Source organism: Diadema antillarum, unplaced genomic scaffold (assembly GCF_040938485.1).
Source record: "Diadema antillarum isolate AM-2024a unplaced genomic scaffold, OU_Dant_1.0 scf00000070, whole genome shotgun sequence".
Lineage (NCBI taxonomy): Eukaryota > Metazoa > Echinodermata > Echinoidea > Diadematoida > Diadematidae > Diadema > Diadema antillarum.
Genome location: NW_027270959.1, coordinates 1590344 through 1616132, shown reverse-complemented (window position 1 = coordinate 1616132; position 25789 = coordinate 1590344). Strand labels below are relative to the sequence as shown.

At 37.6% G+C, this 25789-nt stretch overlaps 1 protein-coding gene across 1 annotated transcript in view; it reads right to left on the bottom strand.

Annotated features, from left to right (window-relative positions):
- Positions 1–23191, bottom strand: part of LOC139716821 (acyl-coenzyme A thioesterase 1-like) — a 37107-nt gene extending 13916 nt beyond the window's left edge. The window contains exons 1-3 of the mRNA XM_071628353.1: positions 22989–23191; positions 22088–22148; positions 1389–1500 (exon numbers count right to left, since the gene is read on the bottom strand). Of these exons, the coding sequence (XP_071484454.1) occupies positions 1389–1500; positions 22088–22148; positions 22989–23191 (376 nt within the window). The remainder of the gene's footprint in view (positions 1–1388; positions 1501–22087; positions 22149–22988) is intronic.
- Between the last annotated feature and the right edge of the window lie 2598 nt (positions 23192–25789).

Below are 25789 nucleotides of genomic sequence, written 5' to 3'. Positions count from 1 at the left end.
TTCACAGTGATATGTCAATATCCCACCAGCGCGCGTAGTCTCAGTGTAACCAAAACAAAGGATAACAAATAATAACAATAAACGCATGCTGAGTTGCGTGAATATATGAGTGCCATACTGTGCGTTATAACAGAGAAGACGTCACACTGAGATGGCACGCGCTGCACAAAGGAGACAATAATTATGAACGATAATAGAAACGTCATAATGGCAATGAAGTGATACAATCTGTCAAGTGCTTGTACGCATTATATACAGAGGAGAGACGAGAGAGCAAAAAGTAGGAAAGGAGGGAATAAGGAGAGAAGAAAGACGCAAGAAAAAATGTCATAATATACATGAGGTACACTTACTCGTAACACATCAAGACTGCGCAAGTTATATATACATATATATACATGGCGATTCTATCCTTCTATGAAGAGTGCTCGATATCCTCAAAGGAAGAGCTTTAGACAGAAGTATTGGAACAAGTTCACGCGGTTGACTGCAGGTTCATCCGCATTTATTGCTACTCGGAATTTCATGCAACCTCCATGAGGCGCAATCATCAGGCAATTGCCTGATGATTGCGCCTCATGGAGGTTGCATGAAATTCCAAGTAGCAATAAATATGGATGAACCTGCAGTCAACCGCGTGAACTTGTTCCAATACTTATATATATATATATATATATATATATATATATAAATAATCATCAACATAAGTTACAAAAATAGGTTAAAGAGCGCTCAAACAATCAAATGACTTAGAATGCGATATTCATCGGTAGGAAGAAGTCGATATAATAATTCCTGTTAAGAAACAGATGAAATAATCAATTACAAAAGTCACAGTTCAGTGTCTCACTGAAATCTAAATAGATTTGAACATACAAGTGTGAAATTGATTGTATCATACAAATGAGTAATAGGATGACAGTGTGAATCCATCTATAGAAAATAATACAAAGTAAGAGTAAATTGATTATTAAGATGAGAACATGAAATCATAATATTCGCTTTCATTATTATATTCGCTTTAATTATTCGCTTTGCTGGAGCGCTCTTTAACTTATTTTTGTAACCTATGGTACGTTGATGAGTATATATATATATATATATATATATATATATATATATATATAATGAATTTGATGACCGCACATCAACTTTTATTGCTATTTTCATTTACTAACCACCGGGCCACTGGTAACGTAAAACCCTGTATACATGTATACCTTGACATATAATATGTGTATAAACATAAGATATGTTTTCTAGCAAAGAAAAAACAGTAGTTGCATGAAAGGACTTTACACCCATTTGTTAACGTAAAGACGAATAGAGAAAAAAGAAAATAGAAATGTACATTACGCGAAATATTGCCGGAATGGTTTGCCCTGTACGTGGCGTGAGAGTGGAAGCTATACCGGCCGCAGTCCGTCCAGGCGGTGGCGCGAAGAGTGACCTCTTGGCCAGAATGCAGACCAGAAACCTGGATATCGATGTCACCATCAGCTAGGCAAGATTGAGGATGGACCACTAATGCTGGAGAAGCGACTGGCATTGGCCTAGTTGAATGTCCGCGCACACGATGGAAGGCAGATCCGACAGAATTCCTCGCCAAAGTGACAGACGGCCAAACCACGCCGTTACGACGACTGTCACTGCCGCAGCCATAGCTGAGTACCATAGACATAAGGCCTTGTCTTTTAATTTGAGAATGCACGAAAGAACGCAGCATGGTGATCCTATGTTAACCTGTGTAGACTAGGGAGAGTGGGGACCTCATGAACGTTAACGCAGATACGGCATCGCTAAACTGAATCACCTTGGCACAATTGAAAGCAAAGGCTTGTTTGTACGAGATGATCGTTGTTTTGTAGCAGTTTTCACAGTGTATAATGAAAAGCCCACGGCTCGTCGAAAACTGGGGTTCAAGTATTTCGAATTCGTTCGTCTCCATTTCTTTTCATTTCATTTCATTTCATTCTGTTTTATTCATTTCATTTTCAAGGATTTCGTTGAAGAATTGGGTTGTTTGATTATGTTTCTTTGTATTTTGATTTTTTTTTTTTTTTTACGAGAGACTGGGTTCCAAGAGATGACTACTTTTGATTAATTGGTCCTAGACTACCACGTGACCATTAGTCTGAAATAAATTATCATGGCTCCTCACTCATGTTTCTCTCTTGTTAGTTGGCTGAAGCACGCACTCACGCACACACACACACACACACACACACACACACACAGACACACACACAATGTATACACAACCAAGGTCACATCGTAAAAGTGGGTGTGTTATGATATGTACTTAAGCTGACGTTTCCCACGTGGTTTATTGTTTCTCTTCTGCGAATTATGCGCCGGATAGATTCTTTTTTTTTTGTCCGTCGTATGTGGGGCAGGATGGGACAGATTTGGCTATTTTGAGATGGCTATTACGTAAAATAAAAGTAGGCAATTATGATAATAATCACGTGTGATAGTGTCGCCTTACACAATCTTTGTAAATCCTATTTCATGTGGAAGTTTGTGACGTAGTATTTGAAATAAAGCACATTTAGTGAAATGTGGCCCATCCTGCCCCATGTTCCCCTATAGTATAAAGGTGGAAACACGCAAGTTATGCTCAGTCTAGGGAACAATGTATTCCAATAGCGCTTTGTGATGACTGATTTAAAAGAAAAAAGATGTCACGGGCAGAATATTGATTTAGACGGTTTTTGTTGGCGAATACAAGTAATCGTTTTATTACCATAAACTTATGATGTTTTGTTGGAAATTACGGGATTGAAAGTTCCTCTTGATGTTATGTAGGCCTACCCATGTAATGTGTATTACTTTGTATTACTTTATATGGCAATAAAATCATTTGAATTGAATTGAATTGAATGTGATATGATAATGGCATGTTTTTAGATATAGTTCGTTTGGCAAGTATGAATCTACACAATGATGCGTTTGCATTGAGTCGTTCCTTTAAACGGAAATACATTGTACCATGCATGGGGACACAATATTGATTATAGTAGAGGCTACTATGTAATCCCGTGAGATTTTTGTGCCAACATTGATTTTTTTGGCTAACTTTGTCAATTTGGGGGTGCTGAATCCAACAAACTTTGGTTCCATTTTTTCCGACCACGTCTTCAGCCGCAATTTTGAATTTCGAAATGGCCGCCATAGCAAACTGTATTTCTAGCCATATTTCATTAAGTGGGCAATGTAGAAGCTTCACATTTGGTGCAAAATGCTTGGTTGTGATGTCGGACACTCTGGTATATCTTTTTCTGATATTGTTTATTGTTTTGATACAATTTGTAGGCTGCCATCTTGAATTTCAAAATGGCCGCCATAGCAAACAGTATTTTGAACCATATCTCATACAGTGAGCATTGTAGAAGCTTCAAATTTGCTGCCTAAAGCATGGTTGTGATGTCAGACACTCTGATATATCATTTTCTGATATTGTGGATTATTTTGATACAGTTTATAGGCTTCCATCTTGAAATTCAAAATGGCCGCCATATAGCGTTTTTACCCATATCTCATGTTGCAGTTATTGTAGGAGCATCAAATTTTCAGTAATGCACATGCTTGTGGTGTCCAACGTTCCAGTACAGCTGTTTTCTATTGTGGATCATTAGATAGGCCACCATCTTGAAATTCAAGATGGTGGCCATAGAAAAACATTATGATAGGTCCTACTGTGGTTAGCGCCATAGATGAATTTGCCAAAAATTGTCTTACTGTAGTTATGTAGACAGAATTCATTTTCAGGTCACGCAGAACGACAGCCATCCCTTAATTCAAAATGGCCGCCATAAATTAAGACTGTAAGAACGGGTTCCAATGACGTCATCAGGCCATCCTGTGGGGCAAAATCTGCATGGGGGGGGGGGGGGAGAGGAGGGGTCCCATACTGCTTCCCATAAGTGTGGACAAGCGTGTAAAGCGTTACATCTCACGTCTCATAATAGCCAAGCGGGTATGTGGTTCGCGTACACGTGATTTGTTTTTGCCTCTCAGGCAAAACATCATTTGGTGTCGTGGATCCTCGTTGATAGTTATATTTAATCCCAGTTATCAAATATTTGTAAAAAAGCAAGCATTAATAGGATTAAAGGTGATCTTCAAAAACTTGATGCTGCCTCGAGAGAATGAAGACAAACAAGGAAAAGTCTCCCAATGTCAAGAAATACCATGGTCATCCTACCAGGCATCCCATTAACAAGCTTGTTTGTTGACCACAAAATGAAACAACTCATCAGGGAGCTCATAATTGCCGGATGTATTTCTGGAATAATACAGAATGAATAAGGAATGCCAATGAGTAGGTTTTTCCTGATTGCCCTTGTGTGGGTCATCCTAAATTATCAAGACTTCCAAGATGCTTACTGCTGTACCGCCAATGATTCTAAAACTACAAAGGAGCAATGATAGCTCAGTTCTGTGGCACTTTGGATGCATCAGAATTCCTCACCAATTTAGAACACCATCACAATAAATGAGGGTAATCTCAAAAATTGTCGCTGCATTAAAACTGATGAATGTGGTGTTTGGCAATCAGGTATCGGAAACATTCAAGGATATTCTAGAAAGAGATGAAAGGGGAGGTTTTCATATTCTGTACTAAGAATTTGTATCTGAAAGTATTTTAAAAAAATCTGTCTGGGATAATATGAGAAAGGCCAGACATTCAGCTCTTGCAATTGAAATACACCATGTAAGATTTGATCAGAAGTCATTAAGCTTACGAGGACCACTACCTTCTTTTAACACTTCTATGGGACAACAGTCTGATACACCTGTCATTATCCAGTCATTACTGGACGATACAATTATCGGAAGTTATAAGTTCTACTGCTCTAAGTAATTCCACAATCACTCTTCATCTCACAATCTTATGGCCTTCTCCTCATTCCCACCAACAAGGGTTCATTTTTCATACCCATGCCTTAGAAACCCACAAAACTGAGCCAAATAATCAGCCTGAAAGTTGAAATACTGATCAGTCAATTCCATCTGACACAGAACGGGGAAAAAAGGAAACAAAGGGTTCATCAAAGATACCATGGGAGCTGTCACCCGTCACAACAAGGAAGCAGATCTCCTCATTCCAGTGCATGTATTAGATGCTACTTCAAGAGCAACAGGGAATTTCAGAGAAATATTGATGATTATTACGTATAGACACTGACATTTTCACTCCCCTAGTGGATCTTTGCTTTACTTTCGATACTGCATCGCATGTCGTCTGCTCCATCACTAGAAAAGGAGATGATAAAGTACAATTGACATTGTTGAGAGATTATGTTCTGCAAATTGTTGCGAAAAACAAAGGTCTACTTGGTCATGCCTTTCATGGCGCAGGCTGAAGTTGAAAATTTGAGGATATCTCAAAGAGCAGATGGATGAAGAATTATCTAAGCCTTGAATCATGCAGAATGTGCAATGACACAGTCCATGCCTTCCAGAAGTTGGGCGTGAATGACTTCAACCTGGACAATCTCCCGCTTTGCTCTCGTAGAGTCTTGATACAACACATCCAGAGAACAAACCTCGTAAACCTTTACAACCTAATTTGTGCCTCTACTCATCACAGGGGAATATGATATGGTACATTGTAATTATTTCCAGCGGATATACATAAACTGTGCAATTGAATGCTTTGAGCTTCCTACACAAACGGTAGCCATAGAATTCATTATCATGTTCATATGGCAAGAAATGCAAAATTCATTGTTTCTGGAAGAATTTAGAACCAATTTTCCCCTATGTACAGCCCTATAAAAGTGTTGTGACTTCAAAAACACATGCAGGGAATGAGCCTAGAAGACATTAACTAAGTCAATTTCCGATAAATTTTCTAGTACACGGCTAATATTGTTTATTTAAACTCTACAACCAAATCATCTAAATGGGGACATTTAGTCACCCAGACACAGTTATTGAGGCACTTTTGAAAGTCATTTGCTTTGACACCAGAATCACATGATTTTCCATTCTGTGCAGCCATTTTGCATTTCAACATGGCAGTGTACCTACAGGAAGCAGTCCCGCTTGTACAAACATACACTATTTATTGAAGTGATTGACTTACACATAGGTCCTACATGAAAGTGCTCCAGCATGATTGAAATTGCAGGATAAAGATCTTAGAGCACCAAATATGGGTCGAAATCCATCTTGAATTTCAAGAGTGGCAGCCAATGCGAATAATCCATTATTACAGAGTGTATATGATTACGTGTGTGTGTGTGTTTGTTTGTAAAAGAATGTACAATGTACACCACCATAAACATTGATATGCCTAAAAGTTGCTTGTAACCACAGATATTAGTTGAAAAGCACCCATTTTGAATGATAATAATAATGGTAGCCTCAAAAATGATCTGCAATTTTAGGGAGGGGATCAAGGTGCATCTGAATGCTCAACATCATGAGCCTGGTTTATGCCCGAAATGTGAACTTTCTGTGTTGTTTACAACATGAAAAATGGGTCAAAATATACATTCTGATATTGCGGCCATTTTGAATTTCAAGATGGCCACCTGTGATATAAAAATGGACCATCATTTCAGAAAAAATGTTTCAGAAAGTCTGATAGAATACGCGTGCTCTTTGCCCCAAGCTAGAACCTTACACACTGCATACGATATGAGATATAGGCCCAATTTCATTTGCTATGGCGGCCATTTTGAATTTCAAGATGGCCGCCAACCAAAATGATCCATCATTTAAAACAAAAATGTATATTAGCATGTCTAACATCATAAGTTTGCTTTTTGTCCCAAATTTATACTTTCCGTAATGCTTACAACCTGAGATACAGGTAAAAATACATTTAGCTATAGCGGCCATTTTGAATTTCAAGATGGCAGCCCTCAAATTGTATCAAAACAATCTACAATATAAGGAAATGGTGTATCAGAATGTCTGACATCATAAACTTGCTTTTTGCATCAGATTTGAACCTTCTATGATGCTCACATTATGAGAACTGGGTCAAAATACAGTTTGCTATGGTGGCCATTTTGAAATTCAAAATGGCGGCTGAAGACGTGGCCGAAAAAATGGAACTAAAGATTTTTAAAATTCAGCACCCCCAAATTGACCAAGTTAGCTAAAAAAAAAAATCAATTTTGGCACGAAAATCTCACGGGATCCAATATTTCGACATAGCAGACCGTACTATTAGGAATTTAGGATAAGGTTGTCCCACTCACCGACAGTTAGTTTCAATATATATGAGCAAAACTATAATGAAAGAAAGCGCTCCCGTTTCCAAACTTTTTTCATGCTGCCATGAATAAGAGCAGTTAGAAAATAGTGGGAGTTTTTGTTCGGATTTAAAAAAAAAGACAAATATTCAAGAATCAGCAATAGAGAAGGGGTGGGTTCTACCATGCCTATTCAAGCAATGGGCCAAAACGAAATACCTTCGATCCACCGGAATAGACATGGATGAACTAGAACAGCATCCTACGCAAACAACATGTAGGAATACAAAGTAACCAAGGTTGTGTTTATGCTCAATTTGTGAAGGCGAATCTGCGATTTTGATTGAGCATGCTGACTAAAAAAACGCGCTTTCTTTCATTGACGTTGAGCTTAATGGAAAGAGCGTTTACGATTGCTTCGTTGACCTCAGCAGAGGAAAGGGGGGGGGGGGCGCTTTTTCGGAAGTTAGTGGCCTATCATATACCTGCATTATTCACGTTCCCTACTATGTCCAATATCATTTCCATTATTTTAGTAATACACATCTAGGACTGTAGACAATAATAGGAAATACGAGTATTCATATCATCGACAAATTGTTGACAAAATCTGATTGTTCTTTAATGAGCTTTGCATGCACTATAACGTGTCTGTGTAAGTACAGAGTACAAAATGTACCAACGGGGAGCTCGAGTGATTAACACACTTGCAGACTGTACATTGTGCAGCACAGTACGTACAGAGGTGGGCTGAGCTGGCGCGCACATTTTCACGCGAGCCGGAAGTGTGATGAAGATGACGTCATTTACACGCGTACTGCGTGTGATTTGCCTTTATGCTTCCCCATGAAAATTGCAGTCAGAGACGCCGATTGTAAATGCACATATTTGTGCGATTTGAAACGACGCTTTGAAACGGCGTTGACATCAAAGTGAGAAAGGACTCAGCCATTTCGAACTGAATGCGTGTCAGATGCTGACTGTGACCCGAAAAGGGGAAGTATAAACTAAGCAGTATGAAATAAGCCGTGTGAAGCAGCTGATTTCCATCGATGCACGCATGCTGAATATCGCCCATTTCCCAATAAAGAAACCTTTTGTTTACGTCACAACATTCCAGTTTGGCGCCGCCTAGCCCAGCCCGGCGCCCGAGCATGGGGTGTTTCATGAAGCTCTTCGTAAAGTTACGAACAACTTAAGGAGGACTGGTGATCAGTTCTTGTGCTGAATAATTATAATTTTGATAAGTATAGCACATCAGAACTGATCACGAGTCGTTCGTAACTTTACGAACAGCTTTATGAAACAGGGCCCAGATCACGCGCTTTAGTGCTCGTATGCAAACCTCAAATTCGCTCAGTTTGAACTCCCAAGTTCACTGACATTGTCTTAAAAAAAAAAAACATTAAAAAACTTCAAGAGTTCATACAAATTTATACCAAAATTTAACCATCTGTTCCTTGTGCCATTATAGTCTTTTCATCCCAGTCCGTTCAAAAATTGTTGATTGATTTTGCAAACAAACAAACAGGCAAACAAACAAACAAACAAACAAACAAAGAAACAAACAAAAACTGATTAAAACATACGGGAAAAAACACAACAAAACAAACGGGAAATCATGCATGTTGACACAATATTGATTAGGAAGGATACAGTTGTCCTACTCACTGGCAGTTAGTTTCAAGATATCTGTGCAAAATCTGGCTACGGTTTCCATATTTTTTATTTCATGCTTCCATGCATATGAACGGTTAAATAGTAGTGGGAGTTTGGTTCCGATATGAAGAAAGGACAAATACTAGTCTATTCAAGAATCAGCAATAGAGGAGTGTTTGCTATACCATACCTACATTGATTCAAAGCAAGCAATGGGCCAAAAGGAAATACAGTGTAGGCTATCTTTGATCCACCGAATAGATTATTGTCACACGTGGATGATCCAGAACAGCATTCTGCAAACAACATAGTCAAGTAGACTAGAAATATCGCTATGACCAGTACTGGCTATGACAACTGGTATGCCTCCGCCATAATACATGCACGGTTCAGGTGTAGAGTCCAATGTCTTGACAATGTGTAATGACAGTTTCACACAATATTGGCAAATTATAAAAATTGCAGGTTTGTCACAAATGTGTTGAATGTTCACTTTTCTTGAACTAGGTTTAATCGGATGAATGGTAATATTGTCTAAGAGTGCCGGTTTTGGGAATTTGACGATTCTTACTTGACTTTTAACACATTCAAAAGTTCAAGGAAGAAGTGAAATTCAGCACTTTCACTTGACCTTTTGACCTTATTGCAAGAAACTTCCAAGAGAATCTCTGTTGGTAATACTTGCATACGCTAAGTTTCAAGAAAATCCTACAGGCATTGCATAAATACATATTGTAAGAGGGAAAAGTGAAATTTTGAGGAGTTGACCTTTAACTTTGACCCCTGACCTTTGACCCATGACCGCTGCATTCCCTACAATGTAGATAATCATTGAGAGTCAGTGCATACATATGTACTGAGTTCCATGAAGATACCTTGAACCATTTGTGAGATATGGAGAAAAAAGGGAAATTTTAGTATTTTCACTTGACCTTTGACCTTTGACCCCGCAACCAAAAACTCTCTCTGGAGAATTTCTATTTGGTAGTTCATTCTCTATACACTAGTTATCAATGAAATACCTTCAGGCATTGCATAGATATGGGGGAAATAGGCATTCCGAGAGGAAGAAGCACGAGAATGGGTGGGGGTCCGATATATTTATCACCAGAAAATGGTATGTTAAAAAGGTCGTTTATATCTTCCATGTAAACTTGCAAATGGTGTAATCAACTGCATCATTACAGATTATGTGTTGTGAATACGCTGCTTTGGTCAATGAAAGACTGAAATGTTTTGAAACAAGCAAACTAGAAATAGATTACCCAATTCCAATTTTTGCTATTCCCTGTGGCCTGAATGATTTGACTGGACAGTAACACGACTCAGTGGAATCGTTACCATAATATATATAGCTGCGAGGACCATCACGATTATGGACAATAATATACGAATCACGGACAATAATACGATACGAGTCATAAAAATGCCCTTCTCATTCTCACCCGACGTATTATACACATACACACACATACACACCCACCCCACCCCCCCACACACTATATGGGGGGGGGGGGGGGGGGGGCAGGGGTGATATATGCCATATAGCCCCATGATACCACCTACACCTGTACATGTATTTAAACAGCAACGGTGAAAATAGCAAGCATACTTACAAATTGTAGATGAATTAGTTGGGGTGTATTATGTTGGTGCATGTACAACCACCTTTTCTATTTGTATGATTTTATTTCTTTTAATATCCAAACCGAAGAATGGCGAAAAAAAAGGTATCCCCGAACTTGTTTCAATGTGCAGCAAACACTAGTAAATGCAATCACTTATCAACGATGTTAAAGGGTTCAATTGATTGGTTTTTTTTTTTTTTTTAATATTTGACTCTCATAGGCACACCCTCTAAATCTATAAGCATACAACTGCAAGGTCATAAAGTCAGTAATGATACCACTTTAAACTACAAACATGTGGTTTCTGAGAAATGTTGGGTTCATCAATTTCGTTATAACGTATTAATAGGCTTAGCGTCTTATCATACCATGCGGTAATTACATATGGTCCTGCACTAATGTGTGATTAATCGTTTGTAGTTGTTTGTTTTTTGTTTGTGGGTTTTATTTTGCTCAAAAGCACATGAGCTTCTTCTTAGAAGCTATACAACAAGCCTTTTGTTAGTCTGACATGGTCCAAAAAAATTTCACAAAGAATACTCCCACGAAATCGACACTTGCTTGTGATAATGCAAGAACAAGACTTCTTTCGTTTTGTGGAATTTTATCGTTTTGATGTACTAGTATGTATGAAAAGGAGGCATTTTACAACGTATAGACTATCAAGTCTTGATGAAATTTCCACAAAATCCCAGGCAACAGAAATTCACGGCCCTAAAAATTGCTCATTTTCATGTCGCTCTGAATATGAACCTGAACCATCTCCTGCATTTTCTAGACTTCAAAATGTTTTGTGCTTTTTTTCCCACCCTAGTTTTGTTTATATCCATAAATATCTCTTTTCATATTTTGTAATTGTTGACACATATATGTAATTATTATATGTGAGAAAAATGTAATTACAAATTCTGTTGGAGATGTTAAATGAATGAATGAATGAATGAATGAATGAAAAAATGAATAACGTAAAAAAAAAAAAAAAAAAAAAAACGTGTTGCCTGAGGGGCAACACAAATCATGTGTGTAGTAAACGCATAAATCTATCTCTCGATACGCTTACCGCATATCCGCATCACCTACAAGGCCGCTGGCCTGATAAAATCTCAACACGACGGTGGAACACAGAATGTAACGATTGCTTTCCACACATGTGTAGTTACTGTATGCTCCTCAGCAAGTTGATCCATGACTTCACGACGTCACTGGAATCTCGCCTATTGGCAGAACAAACTTTGCTATATTGACCTTGACAAATCAGTCAGACTATTGGGTACCCCCTGCAGACAGAACTTTGCTGTTAAAAGCTGTTTTTATATGGCAATAACTTATCAAAGTCAAGTAGCCTTGATTGTGCACAGTCAAAGGCCTAATCACTGTACCTACAATTTAATTTAATGAACTTTATTGGCAGTAATATGTGTAAGTATTGACGTCATTTATTTCTCCGAATATTGCATGATCTGCCTTTATTATGGCAAAAATAGATGAAGTTTACAAAGATTATTCGTGAACGTGTGTATGCATTACCATTGCCCATGGCGAATGTGTTTGGGTGAGTAGTTTTCGAAATCATCGCTCCTTGTCTTAAATGAACAAACTATACTACTTGTGTGAATTCATGCAATGCTTTTATGTCTGTGTCTTGACGACACAACTGAAGGTCTCAATGCATGTCTATTTCAAGACGGTCTAGATCTTTATCTGCTTAGTCAGTAAATATCAGTCACGCACAACATTGAAGTCTACGTTATGCAGTGTGGTAACGTTGGATACAATGAATCCCTGAACAGGAGACTAGAATATCTGAATTTCACATTGATCATTGCAAGGACGGGTGACTCCTTGATCATTGTGAATTTTGTCTTCTGCGGAGAATTCGTGAGATAAAAAACATACACATACACACACAAAACAAGAGACGCAAAAAGGGTCTAGCGCCAACTTGAAAATTACGAGTTGAAGTTCGAATAATTATGTATAAGTTTTGCAGACTATTGCCTCGGAAGAAAGCAAACTATGTATGTTGCACATTCTTTCACATTGCCAGTAATACCTGCTATAAAGTGTGTGTATGTGTGTGTGTGTGTGTGTGTGTGTGTGTGTGTGTGTGTGCGCTCGCGTGTGTGTGAGTACGTTTATATATTATATATATACCGGGTGTCCCAAAAAAAGCGGAACGGTGGATTTTCAGTACCTTGCGTTCTAAAAGTGATATATTTTTTGACATCATTAGAAAGAGCATCTTCCGCAGAAGACCATGATACCAAAATCATTAAATTTGGTTCAGTACTTTTTATTCTACGCCAATTTCTGTAAATGCAGTCATTTTCAATTTTTTGCGACTTATGAGATAATAATTTGGGTGCGAAACGCGTTCCATACGGTGAATTGTGTAAGCTCGTTGATCCATGTCAACAAAAGATAACGCTTTCATATTGGGCGCGCACACACACACACACACACACACACACTGTTTTTTCCTGGCCCGTGCCCAATGTGAAAGCTGTATCTTTTGTTGACATGGATCACTGAGCTTACACAATGTTCACCGTATGGATCGCGTGTCGCGCTCAAATTATTATCTCATAAGTCGCAAAAATCCGGCGAAATTTGACAATGACTGCATTTTCAGAAATTGGCGTAGAATTAAAAGTACGGAACCAAATTTAATGATTTTGGTATCATAGTCTTCTGCGGAAGATGCTCTTTCTAATGATGTCAAAAGATATATAACTTTTAGACCGCAAGGTACTTAAAATCCACCGTTCCGCTTTTTTTGGGACACCCGGTATATATATATATATATATATATATATATATACTCCTAGATGGGTCATTTGGAAGACATTTCCATTTGTTTTATATGCAAATTTGTTATATACATGTTCAATGGCAGTTTACGCAATGGAGACACGAAAATTGTCTCCTTAATGACCAGTTGTCTCCCTAATGAAGACACTTCCCCCCAATATGTCTCCCTAAGGTGCCATCTAGATATATATAATTATATATATATATATATATATATATATATATATATATACGCTCAACAAAAAAAGAAAGTAAACACTTTTTCAAGTTTATATTTCTAAGATGATTTTTGAGAGAGGTGTTTGCATGGTGTGGTATATTAGATACACTTGGTTTGCGGTTCACCACGTATGTATAGTCCTTATAAGGACTGTTGAAATGACAGGGGAAAGACAGCAAGAAAGGTTGGATGAGAGGTGAGAAATTGAGTAAGAGTATTCTTTCTCAAGTGAGTATAGTCCTGAAAAGGACTGTGAACCAAGGAAGTATGGAACCAAGGAAGTATAGAAGAGTTAGAAGAGACTCAACGTTTCGGACAGTTGACTGTCCGTCCTCAGGACGAATATTTAGCTAAAAGATAATGTATTATATACCATATGAAAGGTACTTTAATTGGCTATCAACCTGGTAGGTCGATAAAAAGTAAACTTTACGTATGAGTGAACACCTTCGTGTTTCTCTTCAAAGGCACAAAAGTGAAAATTGCAAAAATGAACAAGTTTTCATTCATGCGTGCTCTTCATAAGTGTTCTTCCATGTAACAATAAGAACAAAAGACGAATTTAACACAAAAATAAGATGAATTAAGTTGCAAAAATAAAGAGCTATGAGCTCTGTTATATCTTTGAAGCCCAAAAGATCAATAAAGGCTAAAATAGTGGAGGAAAATGAAGAATTTTCAGTCAAATCCAAATTAGAATGCAATGCGAGAAGAAGCAATATAAACAAAAATGGTAGGAATTTGAATTGATTTCTCAAATTAGGAAAATTATAAATCATATTTATTCTTGAATTTGTCTCATAAATTCTTAAATTACGACATTAAAAGAATGAAATGAAGATACTCTGTTCATTTAATCATCATTGTGCCCTTACTCCCTATGTCATTTAAAGTTTAAGTTGACAGAAAATTGTTATTTTCCCCCTTTAGTTTTTTAACTTTGATTTTGTTTGAGGTTATAAAGACATAAAGAGAGCCAAAATTTATTTTTGTTATTTCATTCATGTCTCCCACTCTGTTAAACTGGTCTTTTGTTATTATTGTTATCTTAAAGGGCATTTCCAAATGAAAGACAACATGTCAATTTTTGCAATTTTTACTTATGTACCTTGGAGGACAAAAATAAATGCGTTTACTCATGCGTAACGTTTCCCTCTATATTGACTACTAGTTTGATAGCCAATTAAACTACCTTCAATTTGGTATATAATACATTGATTTTCATCAAAATCTTTTATGAAAAATATGAACTCGAAAAAGTGTTTACTTTCTTTTTTTGCTGAGTGTATTATAGGCCTATATAACATACATACATATAACATATACATACATGTATGTGAGAATGCATTTTCAAAAAGAATATCAAACTCCCTATTTAGTCCTAGCCCCGCATTCTCTTAAGGTTACAGACGGCGTAATAAATTATCACACATAATTTTATTTTTGAGCAACCATCTATGTAAATTCGTTGGACGTTGATAACAATGCATTCTGGATCTCTCTCTTTCAACACGTGGACTAAAAGCATTATGATATTTGTACAAATATTAGCCTACTTTTGTTTTATAACATACATATACATGTACATGTACTGTACATGATACTAAAAACAAACACTAATGTAGAAACATCAAATACAAAACATGGTCGACTCTGGACAGTTTATTTTTATCTGTGTTCCATTAAAAAAAAAGCAACACAAACCGTATGAGATCATACATTGTTGCACACTTTTTGTCGGCATTATTGCGACATACCAGTTCCTAAATAGACACGGAACCTTTCGTGAACCTTTCGTGAATCTTTCGTGAATCTTTCGTGAATCTTTCGCGAATCTTTCGAAACGCCTATGCAGCTTCAGTCGAATGGCAAATCTCTTGAAAGCTACATACGTGGCATTCCTTCTCGAAAAAGAGCATAATATCGGTATTGTGAGTGTAGAATTAAGATGACTCTGATCGGTAACTTTAACCTCCAGTACTGTCGGTAAAACTACAATGTACATGACTTGTATGGAAGCAAATGAAAGCTAACACTATAACAAGACCAGCTCTATATACTCTGGACAAACAATAGGAAAAACGGAATGAAACTAAAAGTATCATTTACAATAATGTCACTTCGAATCAACGAAAAACAAAACAACAACAACAAACAGAATACACATAAAGGTTAGTGGAAAAGGATATAACTCGAATTTCTCTGGTAACATCAACAAAAGACGTTCAGAAGGTAAAATTTCATCGTTACGCATAAAATGAAATTATCATTGTGGTACAGACGTCGCTTGCTATTATCAGAATTTAGGGTTAGGACTTGATTTAAATGGAACACCGATGTCATAATGATCCAAACGAACACAATGCTAGTATATTCTCAGCAAGATTGTAACTGATAAACGGAGTGGGTTTTTTTTTTTAGCGAAATCTTGGTACAACGTGCTCAAAAGTGGGCGTATATATATATTAAGTCCATTATCTATTGACGATTCACGATTTTCCCACGTGCATTCAAGCTTATTTGCAATGCATGCACACTATTGCCATAAAGGGAGTTCACGTTTAATGGCGCATAATTCTTATGTCTCACTTGACCCCTGCCCACAGGTTTTCAAATAACAAAGAAGGGTCCTGGGTGATGCGCGAAACGTTCTCTGTGGAAGTATGCCATCTTCGTAATAAATGTAGATAGCATGGCCGGAGAGCATTTACAGTTTTGTTGATGAAACACTTTCACCTGTACGTTCGAACAGGTGTGAAACATATGATCCTCATTCGCCTGAGGATTCTTTTCGTTTGGAAGTCAACGGTAAATACACAAACATTTTCATAATTGTGACCTTTATTTTGCACATGCGCAGATCACAACGGTGAACTCGCTTATTAATCTTCGAGTGATCCCTGAGGTCACTCCCAAATGAGTGAAAATGAACATTTTCACTCAAAATTCACTCCAATTTCAATCTAAATTCACTCTTTTTTGTATTCACTCTTTTAAGAGTGAAAATTTTCACTCGATTTTTTTAGAGAGTATGTATATCCGGTCCCTTTGATGGTTTTAGACAGGATGCCCGGTTGGTAAGAGTATGCATGCCGGATAATACATGAGTATGTCAAATTGGTACTGATAGGGCCCATATACTTATAATCTGCAAGTACTTTTAAGAGCGCATTCACAAGTGCTTGTGTGAATAATTATTATCATATCTTTCTTGACACTCGGGATGACACTCCCCATCGCACTACGCGCTTCTCCTCGGCCAGTAGCTCCGGGAACCGAGTCAGCGAAGGCCGTTCACCGCATATTGATCCCGCACACAGCCCTACAGTGACCTACTCGCACAGCGATGACACCCCTCCGCCCCTCACCCGTATTGTCACTGCCATGGTTCATACCCACCCTGAGTAGTTGTGTCCACAGGTTGAAATTACTAGTAAGTCGCTATTACTTAACTCTTAATCTTTAGGAGATGGCGGGATGGGCGCCATATCAGCCTTCGGATATGCACTTAAAGCCAAAGGACCGGTATATCGCCTGTGTTAATTTCATTTGCAGCCGCTAGCTGGGTATCATTCGTCTATGCATCGTTGTGCCCGGTCGCTCGGTGGTAAGAACGTCGTTACATCAGTTTCGAAGACGCAGCTACGGCGAAAGGAGCGGTAAATCGTATCGTGACCACTGTTTATTTCATCCGCAGCCACTGTAGCTGGGTATCATTCGTTTTTGGATCCTTTTGCCCGGTCGCTCGGTGTAAAAAACGTCGCTATATCAGTCTTTGGACACTCAACTACGGCCAAAGGACCGGCACATCGCACTGTGACTATCATTCATTTCATTTTGCTGCCGCTAGCTGGGTATTTTGTCTGTGAATCCTCACGCCGGTCGCTCGGGGTTTCGTTCGTTACTATTTCAGTCCTAGACACGGCAGCTACGGCCAAGATCGGCTTACGGCACTGTGAGTTTGTAGTCGTGCATTTACATCCTTATGTTCTGCCATATTCTAAGCACCTAAACAGCAGCTCCATATTCACGCGAGTCAATATGTGATACCGTTTCAGTTCTTATGCCGAAATTGTTTTTGCTCTAAACGGCTTTTTATATGTTTTCTTGTAGGAATCGTGCTTAGCAGTGCGGCTCTCGGAATCGGAGTCTGATTCGTGTTTGTCATAGCAGCCATGTTTTGGAAATGTTTTTTGTTTTTTCTCGAAGCAAGCCGGATTTTGTATTTTCATGTTAAAAGGGATAGAGGAAAGAACAAATACATATGTCGTATTAGCTCTACGTTTTCAATGCAAGTTGATGTGTGTGGTACCAAGCTCTCATACTATTGTATTAGAAGTGTTTCGGGATCAGTTAACTTACAAAGTCTGTTTTTAATGAGGTCGTGTTTTTTGAGTAAAAGAACCTACTGTTATCTATGAATGCATTTGGTATATATTCATTGAACGTCAGAGGTCTTCGTGACAGAGTTAAACGCTTAGAAATGTTTAACTGGTTACGTAGTAAAAACGCAAATATTTTTTTCATTCAAGAATCTCATTCCTCCCCTCAAGATGAAAGTATTTGGGCGAAAGATTGGGGACATGGTGTAATTTATTTTTCTCATGGTGCCTCAAACAGTAGAGGTGTTTGTATATTGTTTAAAGACGCCTCGCTGGTTACAATTAATAAACATTATTGTGATAATAATGGAAGACTTCTTATTTTGGACGCTTTGCTTGATAATCAAAAAATTACGCTTGTCAACGTTTACGGTCCAAATATTGATGACTCTTTGTTCTTTTTTGATGTTTTGGAGAAACTGTCTGAATTTGACTGTGAGTCAATTGTTTGGGGAGGTGATTTCAATTGTGTTTTAGATGTTAACCTAGACAAGAAAGGAGGCAGAGCAATTACTCATTATAATAGTGTTGCTTGTATAAATGAAATAATGGAAGAATATAATCTTATTGATGTATGGAGATTTAGAAATCCTAAAACTCGTACATATACTTGGCATTCGAGAAATATCTTTTGTCGTTTAGATTTTTTTCTTATATCATGTAATTTAGTTGTTCAAGTTGACAAATGTGAGATCTCTCCTGGTTTTAAAACAGATCATTCAGCAATATCCCTTAATTTTTCTGTAGTAAATGAAATCAGAGGACGTGGTTTTTGGAAATTTAATACATCTCTTTTACAAGATGAAACATATGTTGAACAGATTCGTAATTGTATTAAAGAAACTAAAACTTTATATTTTGAAATTTTAGACCCAAATACTTTTTGGGATTTTTTGAAATGTCAAATGAGATCTTTGACTCTTAGATACTCTATTCAGAAAGCAAAACAGAATAAGAAATATGAAAATGATTTGCTTGAGAAAATAGGTAATTTAGAATCTGATTATGTTCTTAATCCTTGTGATTCTCTGGCCCAACAGATAAAATGTTACAGAGATGATTTAAATGTTTTGTATGAAAAGAAAACTCAGGGTGTCATTATTAGATCCAGAGCAAACTGGGTCGAGAATGGTGAAAAGAACACTCGATATTTTTTGAATTTGGAGAAAAGGAATCAGAGACAAAAACTTATTACCAAACTTTACAATGATAATGGTGAACTTGTTTCATCGACAAAAGATATTTTAAACACTGTCAAAGATTATTATAAGTTGATTTACACGTCGTGTAATCCTCCTACTGTAGAGTTTGAACATTTGTTACCTAGAGACACTCAGGAAATTAAATTGTCTGAAAATTTAAAAGAAAAATGTGAAGGTTTGATCACACTCAATGAATGTCTACACAGTCTTAAAACTATGAAGAATAATAAAACTCCAGGAACTGACGGCTTCCCGTGTGAATTTTACAAATTCTTTTTTACAGATCTTGGAGAAATGTTACTTAATAGTTTCAATTTCTCTTTTACTTCAGGCAAATTATCCCTGGACCAAAGGAGAGCAATCATTAATCTTATTCCAAAAAAAAATCAGGATTTACTTTTTTTGAAGAATTGGCGGCCCATATCTATTCTGAATACTGATTACAAGCTTTTGGCAAAATGTCTTGCCCAAAGGTTAAAGAAAGTGTTGTCTGATATAATAAGTTGTGATCAAACCGGTTTTATGAAGGGGCGATTCATTGGTGAAAATATTAGACTGGCATTAGACATGATTGACTGTGAAGCTACTGGTTTTATGCTGTTAGCAGATATAGAAAAGGCATTCGATAAACTGGAATGGTCATATATGTTTCAAGCCTTAAGATACTTTAACTTTGGAGATGATTTGATCTCCTGGGTGCAAATTTTGTATACTGATATTCATTCTTGTGTTTTAAATAATGGTCATGCCTCTGAGTTCTTTAATCTTACGCGAGGTGTGCGCCAAGGATGCCCCCTTAGCCCGTTACTGTTTATAATCTGCAATGAAATAATGAGTATATGGATTAAAAGAGATGATAACGTTAAAGGGATCATAATCAATGATGTTGAAATAAAGATAAGTATGTATGCTGATGATACAACATTTTATGTTCAAGACACAAACTCTCTTGCCAGAATTATGTATATTATAAATCAACTGAAAATATATTCTGGCTTGTGTATTAACCGCAACAAATCAGATGTTATTGCTTTAGGATATTACAAAGCCCATCCTCCAGATGTATCCTTTTTGGGTTTCACATATTCACCAGGGCCTTATCGCCTTTTGGGTATACGTTTTACTACAAACCCAAATGACTTATTTGAACTCAATTTTAAGCCTAAAATGGAATTACTGAAAAGAATTTTTAGAGTTTGGGCTCCTAGAAATTTAACCCCAATAGGTAAGATTACTCTTGTTAAATCTCTCGGTATATCTCAATTAGTATTTTTATTCTCTGTTCTTCCAAAGCCTCCAGATGATTTCATAAAAGAAATTGAGTCTGTTATATATTCATTTATATGGAGCAAGAAGCCAGATAAGATCAAACGTAAAATTATTATTGGAGATTATAGTGAGGGAGGACTACGAATGATACACATTCAGTCAATGATTGTTGGTCTTAAAACCGCATGGGTAAAACGCTTTTTAAACCCTGATAGTAGGGGTAGCTGGAAATGCTTTTTTGACTTGTCAATGAAAGATCTCGGTGGAGACTTATTTTGGATTTATAATCTTGATTGCAAGGATATGATTAATCAGGTCGGAAATATATTCATACGAGAAATTCTTGTCTGCTGGAGTAATTTAGTTTTTTCTCAGAACCCTCCTGACAGATATATTCATAATCAGGTTATATGGAATAATTCTTGCATTAGAATTAATGGAAAAGTTGTTATTAAGCATAATTGGATAAATAAAGGTATTACGAGAATTTATCATATTTTGAATGAACAGGGTAATTTTCTTTCATTTTCACAATTTAGAAATAAATATGAAATTCAATGCAATTTTTTGGATTTTTTTTCCATCATATCTGCAATTCCTCTTAACTGGAAAAATCTTGTTAAAAAACCTCAAACTCAAGATAAAAATTATCAAGAAGAACTGATTCTTGAAATTAAGAAAGCTCCTAAAGTATGTAGATTTATTCATAGAAAATGCGTAGATAATTTTCGTGAAGTTCCAAAATCACAAGAAAAATGGAATTCAATTTTGATAGAACCAGTCACTGACTGGAAAAAAATCTATCTCATTCCTTTTAAAAGTTCATTGTCGACAAAATTGCGTTATTTTCAGTTCAAGATTCTACACAACATCCTCGGGATGAATAAACTGCTAAAACAAATTGGTTTGTCAGATTCTGATTTATGTACCTTTTGTTTAGATACAACCGAGACAATTACACATTTGTTCTGGGAGTGCCCTTATACTCAACGTTTTTTGAGAGAGTTCCAAAGACAAGTTTTGAAAGACGAAGTTATTCTCACATTTAACGATTTCATATTTGGAATCTTAAATGGTCCTTTCACTACATTGAATTCTGTTTTTTTATATGCCAAATATTACATATTCGCCACAAGATGTAAGAACGGTACATTATCTTTGGCGTTATTTCAAAAAGCTTTGAAACATTATTATGAAATTGAAGAAATTATATATCTAAAACAAGGTAAAATCACTGTGTTTTTAGATAAATGGAGACATGTTCAACTTATTTGAACTGTCTGATGTTGTTTCGTTAATATAGTGTATTTCATGTTTCTTGATGATTCAAGGATGGGGCTGATGCAACACTTTCATTTGGTTCGTAGTCAAATATATGGAGGTATTTTCTCTCGGAAACTGGTAACATTCGATTTTGTCTGTAGAAAATAATTCCATACTTGGAATCCACCTTGCATACATTTAGTTGTTGCAACGTCAGGTGGATATTGACGTGTTTACGGGTTGCCTGGAGCAATCTTTGCCGGGGAGGTATGCATGAAAATAGTTTAAAGGTCTATGTACCCGCGAGTTTCTTTTAACGTTATGATGTAAGTTAATTTATGCATGCTTTCGGGCAGGGTACGTTCGTGGCAACCCGGTGGCTTTCTAGGAGCCTACCTGGGTGTGGCGTGTGTAATGTAAATGTATACACTGTACATACTTTCGGGCAGGGTGCATCCTTGGCGTTCCAATGGCTTGCCGGAAGTCCGCTGGGGGCCTGCCTGAGCGTGGGGACGGCGGGTGAATGTTGTTTGCTAATTTCTAGATTTTCTTTCCATGGGGCCTATTAGTATTTACGAATTTCCTTTTATTAGCTGTACATTGCAATGTGGCTGTGCGCGGCCCTGTCGCTGTGCTCAAGTGTTACACTTGTGTACGGCGGCGGGGCTGTGTGAAGTCAATTGCAATGGTCCTGTGGAAGTTATTCAATGTGCACTCGTCGTCGCCATGTCGGGCGGGCCTAGGCGGGCTTTCGGACTGCCAAAAGTTATTTTATCCTATTTTCGCATTCTCGCATGTACGACCCTTTATAGTATGTTTTTTAGTAAGAAGATATTTAAATATTTGAAAAAAAAGTATAAAAAACACAGATATGTGTTTAAATTGTTTGTATCAAAGAAATGTTTTTGTGTTGAAGTAATAACTTTGTAATTCATTTATCCTCTGTAAAATTATGTTGCTTCGAGAAATTAATAAATTCTATCATTTGAAAAAAAAAGTGGTCCTAATAAAAAGTGGGTCCCAGTAGGATCTCTTTGCTTCTACATATCTCAGTCATTTTCCTCTCTTTTTTTTTTGTCATTAAAGCTGCTGCTCACGAACGAAATAATAGGAAAATATAGATAATAACTAACTTTATGAATGATCCTTGTTATAGAACGAGGATAAGATACCTTGGAAATGCTTAATCTTGCTTTATCTGATGGAGGAATTTCTGTAGAATGATAAAAAGCGGTTCATGTAGGAGCTTAACCCATTTTGGGATAAAACCTTTCACTTGCAAGGTGGGTGTAAGGCATCATTGCACGAGTTAGCCCAGGACTAGATAGCCTGTCTACAACCAGTCGACGGAGAAGAAGGTGTACAAGAAGACGACAACGCCGAGAAGTGTGACCATGCCGGCGTAGATGACCACCTTGGCCCGCGGGTCTTGCTTCAGCGTGGAGATCTTCTGGTTCTGAAGCGCCTGCTGCCGGGCCATCTCCCGAGCCTCCGCGGTCTCCTCGGAGTAACCGCAGAACCAGGCCACTATGCGCTGTCCCATTGTCTTCACCGCGGCTCCTTCGCGGACAGAAACTGTAAAAGAAGAAGAGAGGAGGAGGAGGAGGAGGAGGAGGAGGAGGAGGAGGAGAAGAAGAAGAAGATTGCTTTGAAGGAGGCTTGCATGCTTGGGATGAGTAGATATATGAGATCAACAGAGGACAAACAACCCCAAATCGAGCCTCATGGGAATGCACAGATGTACATTATGAATATGTACATATAGGTATAACACTATTGGGAAATGTATCCCTTTGATATTAGCATTGTCTAGAAAGTATAGGCCTACTCTGATATGATGTGAGCATTGGACCATGTAAATGGCCCGGCAGGACAGGTTTGATTTGGCACATTAAAATTAGACTCAACTTCTTTTGACAGAGTATCGAAATGAGAGAGCATGCACAAAACAAAAGAGGAGATACTAATAATGAAGAAATTTCATCCATTTCTTCTATAATTTCGTGGCTGGTACGATTTCCTAGTCAATATTTCCATGTGCCATGGTGCAAAGCGTCGCTGATGCATGTTCCTTGAGACTTCCCCGTTCATGCAGAGGAAGAGTACCTCTGTGCTATGGTGAATTACACTACACGGGATGAAAGACATGCATTATTACCGACATGCAAGCATTAATTTGGTGATGGTGAGGTCACAGATACAAACTTTTTGGTTCCTAGGTATTACAGTGATGTACTATATCTCAGGTGTAGATCTCCTTCAAGAAGAAGCAATAGTAGTAGTAGTAGTAGCAGTAGTAGTAGTAGAAATAGTAGTAGTAGTAGTAGTAGAAGTGGTAGTAGCAGTAGTAGTAGTAGAAGTAGTAGTAGTAGTGTAGTAGTAGTATAGTAGTAGTAATACAGTAGTAGTAGCAGTAGTAGTAGTAGTAGAATTAGTAGTAGTAGTATAGTAGTTGTAGTAGTACAGTAGTAGTTGTAGTAGTAGTAGCAGTAGTACAGTAGGTGTGTTGCTAAACATCGAGTTTCGAGTGTCGAGTGTCGAGTGTCGAGTGTCGAGTGTCGTGTCGAGTTTCGAGTTTCGAGTTTCGAGTTTCGAGTATCGAGTATCGAGTATCGAGTTTCGAGTTTCGAGTTTCGAGTTTCGAGTTTCGAGTTTCGAGTTTGGAATCTCAATTTCAAATTTTAAGTTGCAGATTTTCGTTAATTGGTAATTGAAAAGCCAGCGATAAATCGGGAGCCTGTGTCTCCTTTTTTCTCATTGAATACTTCAAGCCTTACAGCAATAGCTTTGGAATCTGCCCTATTTTGTTATTGAATTACACTTTTACTGCAATTCCATATCAAATTTGTGATTGAGTTACGTAACAAGTGTACTGTACAGCCCTTAACATATGCAAAAACAAAAAATGGAATAGGGGAATGTCATTATAACGAGATCATCGGTCCGTCTAATTTACTTGATTATGTCGAGACAATTGTATCCTGACACATGGAATACAACCATAATTGTGCATTTAATAAAATGCCCTGGTGCAAACTGGTTACATGTAAAGATGGATAATATGACGCGATATTGATGAACAGAAATTAAGTATACATGTGACGGGAAGTGCTGACCGTAGGGAATTTACTCGCGGAAAACAAAGCAAACTGTTATTTTCTAGGCTTGTTATCAAATGTTTTAGATTTGACGATGCCGTAATGATATCGTAGACGGGACCTGCCTTTCGTTACACGATTACATAGCTGCTATACCTTGACCGCCGCGTATAAAGCACCCGACTTTGAAAAGAAAAGGAAAAGAAGAGGATAAAAGAAGATGAAAAAGAATGGTGAAACTAATAAAGCTGTATCGCGCTAACCCTCCCGAAGCCGGTTGGAAGAATACTCTTTATGTTCGGCAGTTTGCTGTATGTCTTTGGAGTGCAGGTCTTTGTCAGACAGCTTCATTTATTCTGAGTATAACATCATTATGTTTATGATCACCCTGCTCTTCCTGCTGTTATTATTGTCAGCGAGAAAGTATTTGCAATCGAGCAAGAAAGAGGTAATTAATTTTTTCCTCATTGTCGATTCAGGAGATTCAAGCATGGCGCAAATTCGAGTTCAAACTTTGTCAGCGAATTGCTGCTTTCCTAATAGCAATGTGACATTTTGTGATTGAATTATAAGTATGTAGCCCTTGTCTGGTGCAACATTAAATAACATGTCTTTGTGCTGTGTTATAGTTTGAATAGTTTAAACTATAATCACATTGTGTAGGATAATCAGGACATCGTGACAAAGTAAAATTGGGCACTAGACCACGCATTTCTGAGCACTGTGGTCACTACTGGTCATTCAAGGACTCCTCCAAGCACACTCCTGTGTTCTGACAGGTTCCGAAGTCCAGACTGTGTGGTTGTCATGACAATGCACATGATATATTATGTAAATACCAACTTCTGGTAGGAACCTACGTCATCACCCTTCTCTCTCACTCTCTACCCCCCCTCTCTCTCTCTCTCTCACCCCCCCCCCCCAATGCTTTATTCACTCCCGCTCTTGGTTCCAATCTCCTTCTGTCCCTGTCTCCCCTTATTCTTTTAACCTAGACCACTTTCTGTCCCTACTCCTCTCTATTGTCTTTTCTTAGAAGATAT